The sequence below is a fragment of the Pterocles gutturalis genome, unplaced genomic scaffold, assembly GCF_000699245.1.
Source record: "Pterocles gutturalis isolate BGI_N339 unplaced genomic scaffold, ASM69924v1 scaffold2736, whole genome shotgun sequence".
Classification (NCBI taxonomy): domain Eukaryota; kingdom Metazoa; phylum Chordata; class Aves; order Pterocliformes; family Pteroclidae; genus Pterocles; species Pterocles gutturalis.
Genome location: NW_010099969.1, coordinates 1 through 6,195, shown reverse-complemented (window position 1 = coordinate 6,195; position 6,195 = coordinate 1). Strand labels below are relative to the sequence as shown.

Sequence of the window (6,195 nt, the reverse complement as noted above, 5' to 3'; positions counted from 1 at the left end):
TCCTTCTCCTTCAGGTTGACGTGGTCTATCGAGAGGCCTTGCTCCGCGCGAGACTCGAACATGACGGAGCCGTCGGGTCTGCAGACCACCCGGCCCTTCCGCCCCGTCATCTGCACCCAGCGCGGGAGAGAGCGGCGGGTCACGGGGGGGGGAGCCGCCAGGGGCGGAAAGGCAGCTTTCTCAGCAAGGAAGGAGAGGAAACCCTCTTCCAGCAGGACCCCCCCTTGCTGCCCCGTTTCCTGTCACCCAGCGCCACCCAAACCCCCCTGGACCGGGAGGAGTACCTCAGCCACGTGCTCCGGGCCCCCAAAGTGATTGATCAGTTCATCCAAGGTATTGAGAGGTAGCTCTTTGCCCAGTGCTTTTACTTTCGCTAGGAGGTCCTGCTTCATCTTCTCCACGTGCTCGAGCTCTCGCAGGCTGTGCATCTCCTTCTGGGAGGGCAGCAGGTGAAAACTACCTGGAAGTAAAATGCAGGAGTTCAGAGTCACCTGGTAACCACAGATCAGAGGGGAAAGGTTGTCCCGAAGGGCTTCTGGGGGCACCGTCAGGCAAAGCCACCCTGGCTCCCAACACACGCTGCTGAGCTCGGCCCTCCGTGCTTCCGCCTGTCCTGGGGGAACGGAGCACTGCCGGGCAAACTCCCGCTCACTGATCGCAGCAGCTTAACGGGAGTCAACCTCGCAAGCCCAAGTTTGACCATCGCGGGATAAAACCTGGCCAAGGTCACCCGGCTGCCCCAAGCACAGGAGCAGCTTCCCCACTCCACGAAGACACTCCCCGTGCGGCTGCTCGGCTCACCTCTGTCCTCGGCCGCGAAGCCGTTGTAGGTGTGCTCCACGAAGATGACGTCGTCCGTCTCAAACACGGACTCCGGGGAGGAGTTGAAATCGCTGTCGAGCCCCATGTCGGAGTCGGTGCTGCTGTCGTCGCTGATCTTGATCACGCCCACGGGGTCGCACACGCCCTTCAGAGCCTTGGGGCAGCGGCCCCTCTGCTTCCCTGGCGGGGATTAGGCAGCGGCGTCAGGCAGAGCCCCAGCCTCAGCGTCGGGCAGAACAGCGAGAGCCAGCTCCGGAAGAGGAGGAGGAGGAGGAAGCACACAACAGCCGAGACTGCCCCAGGTGAAAGGTTGATCTCGGAAAGACAGAGACTCTCGGGTGGGGAGGGGTGGTTAGGAAGGGAGGGAGAGGGGGAGGGAGAGAGAAAAAGGGAAAGGAAGAGAGAGAAAGGAAGACCAAGGCAATCTTCATCAGGGCTGAAGCTAGCTGCACACATCGGGATGAGCACACAGCGGTGCTGGCTCCTCGGGGAGGAAGCCCACGGGCTTGGCTGCCTCCAGAGGAAGGTGCAGGACACGGGAAGGTGCCGGTGTCTCGGGATTCTGTTCACCTCCCAGTACAGGACGACGTGCCCCCACTCACCACCCAGCACACACGGGCTGCTCCGCACCCGCAGCCCGCCGGGACAGCTCCCCATCTGCCAGCGCTGCCGTCCCTCCTCCCCTTCCCACATCCCGCTGCAGCACAAATCCCAAAACTCTTCTTCCCTGCAGCCACAGCCAAGAATTCAGCAGGGAAGTGTTGGGTTTTTTTTTTTTCCCCCAGGGCACCTGCCATGCTGTAAGTAAGGGGTGGTGGGGAAACCCCCCTTGGTGCAGGCGGGACCCTGCAGAGCCTGGGAGGGAGCGGCGAGGGACGGGGCAGAGCTGCCGCGCGAGGATCTGCGCTGGGACAGGGGCATGGGTTAGAGGGAGGAAAGGGGGAATGACCCAGAGCTGCCATCCTCCAGATGAGAGAGAGCGACGGGAGATGTGCGGGAGGGCAAACCCGAACCAAGGCAGAGCAGCAAAAAGCATGAGGTAGGGAAAAGGGAAAAAGGGAAAGAAAAAGCCGAGTGGCTGGGGTGAAGCAGCAAGGCAGGAGGGCAGATGCTGGGCAGTGGAGTGTGCTCTTACGTTTTCTTTTAATGCCAGTTCCTTTTTCTCTCTTTCTTTTGGTTGAAGGAAAGTGCTTCTGAATTAGTGATAGAAAGACGCCTCTGAAAGTAAGATGCAAAATTTATTCTAGCTGCCAGGAACAGGAGCATCTGCCGGTTATCATGTATTCGAGACAGCACATTTCACGGGAGGGGGTAAATCCTGCACCACAACCGCCAGCGGGGGAGCAGCCAGCCGCTGGCGCAGAACAGCAGCAGCTCGGACCGGGCACGGTTCACCAATGGGTTCTGCCACCGGAGCATGGGCTGCGCCTGCAGATCCTCAGCCGTGAAACGGGCGTGCTGAGGGAAGGCAGAGCACCGGAACGCCGGGAAAACCACTCTGCCGTGGCCTCCGTGCCGGCGGGGGGAGCGGCGCCGTTCCACGGAGACTCCGCAACAAAGCAGACCCTGGGCTTGGCGCTACCACGTGCCAAAGTTGCAAGACCTCGTGTCGCAACTAAGAGGGAGTTTTAAATGGGAAACACTCTACTGGGAAGCTGTGACATCACTACTCAAAAATCCAGCCAGCCCCAGCGTCCCAGCCCCGCTCCGTGTTGGGACAGCAGAGACCACGGTCAGTTCAGCAGTCCTCGGGCAAACGGGACACGGGCCCGCTTGCCCACGCGGCGGAGCAAAGTGACCAACCATGGATACGCAGAGGTTTCAGGTGCATGGAAAAAAACAGAGCAGGTGGAAAACAAATGCTCCTGCAGCTGTTCTGCAAATAAAAGAGCAAAGGCTTAAACGCTGATCACGGCGGGTGGTGACGACCGCCCGCGCAATGAGAAGGCAATGCTGATGAGCTCTGGCTGAACAACCAAAAACCAACCCCGAAAGCAGCAGCTGAGAGGTCTGGACTTGACAACTCGCCCGAGTGAGGAAAAGGGAGCCTGGGAGAGCAGGGAGGGGGCTCTGGGACCCGCCGTGTGAGGGGCTGAGGGAGGCAGAGCCCTGTGCCGGCTGTGCAGCGATTGCAATTGCATGGCTCCAGAAAGAGCCCGTGTGACCCGGGGCTCAAAAAGCAAAAACTGCCTCTCAGGGCTGGAGCCTGCTTGCCATGAGACCTTCCTCCTTTTCTGACACTTGCACTCCCCTGAGAACCAGCTGGTGTTCGCTCCCTGAATAATCTGTTTATTTTTAACCCCATTTCTCGGCATCTTTGAAACAACTGCTTCTTCCCAGCACACTGCCCTCAGAAATCCCCTGAAGTGCTGTAAAACCAGGACAGTTGGAGGCTCAGCAGATGCCAGGAGACACTCAGTTATCTGGCCAACGCTGCTGAGCAAAGAGCTCTTGCCTCCAGAACCGGGGACGAGCCCAGAGGTGTGATGACCACCAGCAGACCCTTCCTCCTCCGACAGCTGAGCCAGGCTCGAAGGGACCGTGTAGTCCCCTGGGCTCAACACCTCTGAGTTCTGTGACACAGAAACCAGTCCAAGAGACGAGATCAACCCACACAGTCGTTAGACTCGCCTTGCACACCGTCACCAAGCCGGTGTTTGTTTTTCAGGAGGGGATGGAGACAGCAAGGTGACACAGACCACCACGACCCCTCCAGCCGTACGGGAGGAAAGCTTTGCCTGAACTGGACACGCGCTGTCTCCGGCATCTCTCACTCCTTCCTCTCACTGCTCCAGTGATGCTCCCTCACGTTACTGCCCCAGCTCCTGTCACTACAGGAGATCCTCTTGCTCATTTCTTCATTGCCAGCAGCCCCGTTTTCCCCGTGCCAGACCCCCACAATCCACACCCGAGCCCACACTTCTGGCTCTCCTTCAATTCCTTCAGTGTGCAGAGCTGGATCAGGCTGTTCATGCAAGCCTGGACCACCAACAATTCAAAATCTGAGACCTAGCTCATAAAGCCACGATGAAGAAACAGCGCCTCCAGGACCCAGCTAAGGTCCTCTCTGTTCACAGCGGGTGATGGGCGAGGTGTTCATGGAACTGCATAACTGCAGGGGACGGGTGGCCCCAGGGCAGGGCTCCCCCCAGCACGCCCCCAGCCTCCCATGCACCCCCAGCAGAAGAACAGCGATGTCCAACTCACTCTGCAGCAGAGACAAAGCAATTTAGGTGCCCATCGTTCTCGTCCAGGACCTCTCTGGTGCGAGCCTCGCCGGTGGACTGCAGCCCGATGACGATACACTGCAGGGGACACAAGGGATGGCACGGGGGGTGTCAGGGAGGGTGCGCGCAGCCAGGACAAACAGCCACAGCTTGAGACTGTCCTCCACAGCCCCACGTACATTTCCCTTGGACCCTGTCCCAAGTGTTGGACACCCTTTCAGATCAGCTTGCCCACGACTACCATAAAGGAACAGCGGGCAACGCCTCGGACGACGAGGCCGTGTTAACCTCCCAGTATCGTTTACTGTGAGTGTTCCCAGAAACCTGGACACTGCATTTCATTCTGGTTAATCTGGAAAGAAATTTGGCCTTTAAGACGCTTGAAATTGCTTTCAAGTCAAGCTGAACAATAATTAAATCCCTGTGGTTGCAGGCTACAAAAAAAAAAAAAAAACAAAAAAACTCCACTCGTAACATAAGACTGATGGCTGCGGCCGCAAGGCTCCGATACCGCACCTTATCCTTCGCCAGCTCCTCCTTGGCGAGCTCAACGAGGCGCCGGACTTTAGCGGCAATGCAGAGATATTTGAAGAAGCGCTGGTGAGCCGACCAGAACTGACCCCACAGGGATTTCCGAGACTCCAGGCCGATCCAGTCGGCTGCCTGCTGGAACACCATCAGGGCCTCTGCCCACTGCAGACGACACCGAGAAGGGCTGAGTTAATATCTCCGTTTTCATTTTCATTACTGCTGTGCAGGAGGTGGTTAGAGCAGTCTGGGGTTTGATAATCTGATTTAACATCAGGATTTATGCGGCTGTGTCAGGCTGAACGGACAGTCTGGTCATTCTCCCTTTCTGCATTAGCATGATGCTGCAAGCTTGGGTTTGCACGTATGGAACTTTTAAATAGAGGCAAAAAAGTGTAAGATCATTTTTTTACATAAGCTGAGTGTGTGTACCCCTCTTCTTTCTTATGAACAAACTGAGCGTGAGGTCATGGCCACATTTAGGGTCCCCAAACACTCCCACAGAACAAGCTCACCAGCTTTGCTGCCTTGTTGTAGACAATCTTGTACTGCTGGTCCAGCGGGATCTCCTCGATTCTGAAGGTCACCCCTGTGAAGCTGAGCTGCCTGGCAATGTACATCCCGCTGACCTTCATATCCATGGCCACGATCTCCATCGCACCAACTCCCCTGGGAGAGGAGGGCAGCGGTGAAACCCCGGCGGCGGGCGCCTGGGTAGAACCCCCACCCTGCCCCCAGACGCCGTCCCTGGGCAGTGGGGAGGGATCTGGGCACCACTCACCTCTTTTCAATCGCGTGCAGGAACTCATCAAACGCTCTGAAAGGGGTGCCCTCCCCCCAGATCCCCAGGCGGCTCATGTAAATCATGTTTTTTGGCTCAGAGGCACCTGTTTGAACAGAATCCGCTGTCAGTAAAATCACAGCAGCTGTGAATCGTTTTGACTCAAGTAAAGCGAACTCTTTAATTAAGAGGACAGTCCTGTGCCATCATGCCTCAGGAGACCCAAGGACCTTTCCAAACATTGCCCTAAGTGGGCAAACATCATCACCCAGCTCAACAGCTGGCCAGGAACAAGTGAAACACGAGAGAAATTAGTCCAGCCTGCCAAAGAGTCAGGATGCCAAAGCATCCTTCAGAGCACAGAGCTGACTGGCGACCGTTCATGCAGGACGCCCACACGACGCCCGGAGCAGCTCACCTGTGGCACTGGCATAAACAACCCTGGCGCGAGGCAGTTTGTTCTGAAGGTCCAGCACTGCTTTGCCCATTTTCGTAGAGTTGGCGTTTTTGGCTTTGTGGCATTCATCAAACACGATCTGGAGGGGAACGTCAGTTAAGGAGAAAGGATCTGTTTTCATCATGAGGATGGGAGCAGAGAGAAAATATAACCCAGCCTCCTCCAGCCGACTGGACAACCAGTCCCAGCATCAACGGGACCGACTCCTTCCCCGCACTGCACAAAATCCCTTGGTTTTGCCTAATCCTCTGCCCCTCAGAGCCCCAGGTCCTCCCCCCTCCCTCTCCCTTCACCCCCAAGGTGTGTTTTGTCTTGTAACGCTGGGGGAGAAGAATGATGAAAAGGTTCATCCCGGCTGTTCCCACCCTCCTCCCACTGAC

General features: G+C 57.2%; 1 protein-coding gene across 1 annotated transcript in view; it reads right to left on the bottom strand.

The window, feature by feature from the left end:
• The window catches only part of SBNO2 (strawberry notch homolog 2 (Drosophila)), a gene marked incomplete at its 5' end in the record, with an annotated part of 11,305 nt that extends 5,411 nt beyond the window's left edge, over window positions 1–5,894 (bottom strand). The window contains 9 exons of the mRNA XM_010077774.1: window positions 1–110; window positions 285–460; window positions 802–1,002; window positions 1,958–2,040; window positions 4,030–4,127; window positions 4,566–4,742; window positions 5,093–5,246; window positions 5,359–5,464; window positions 5,777–5,894. Coding sequence (XP_010076076.1) covers window positions 1–110; window positions 285–460; window positions 802–1,002; window positions 1,958–2,040; window positions 4,030–4,127; window positions 4,566–4,742; window positions 5,093–5,246; window positions 5,359–5,464; window positions 5,777–5,894 — 1,223 coding nt within the window. The remainder of the gene's footprint in view (window positions 111–284; window positions 461–801; window positions 1,003–1,957; window positions 2,041–4,029; window positions 4,128–4,565; window positions 4,743–5,092; window positions 5,247–5,358; window positions 5,465–5,776) is intronic.
• Between the last annotated feature and the right edge of the window lie 301 nt (window positions 5,895–6,195).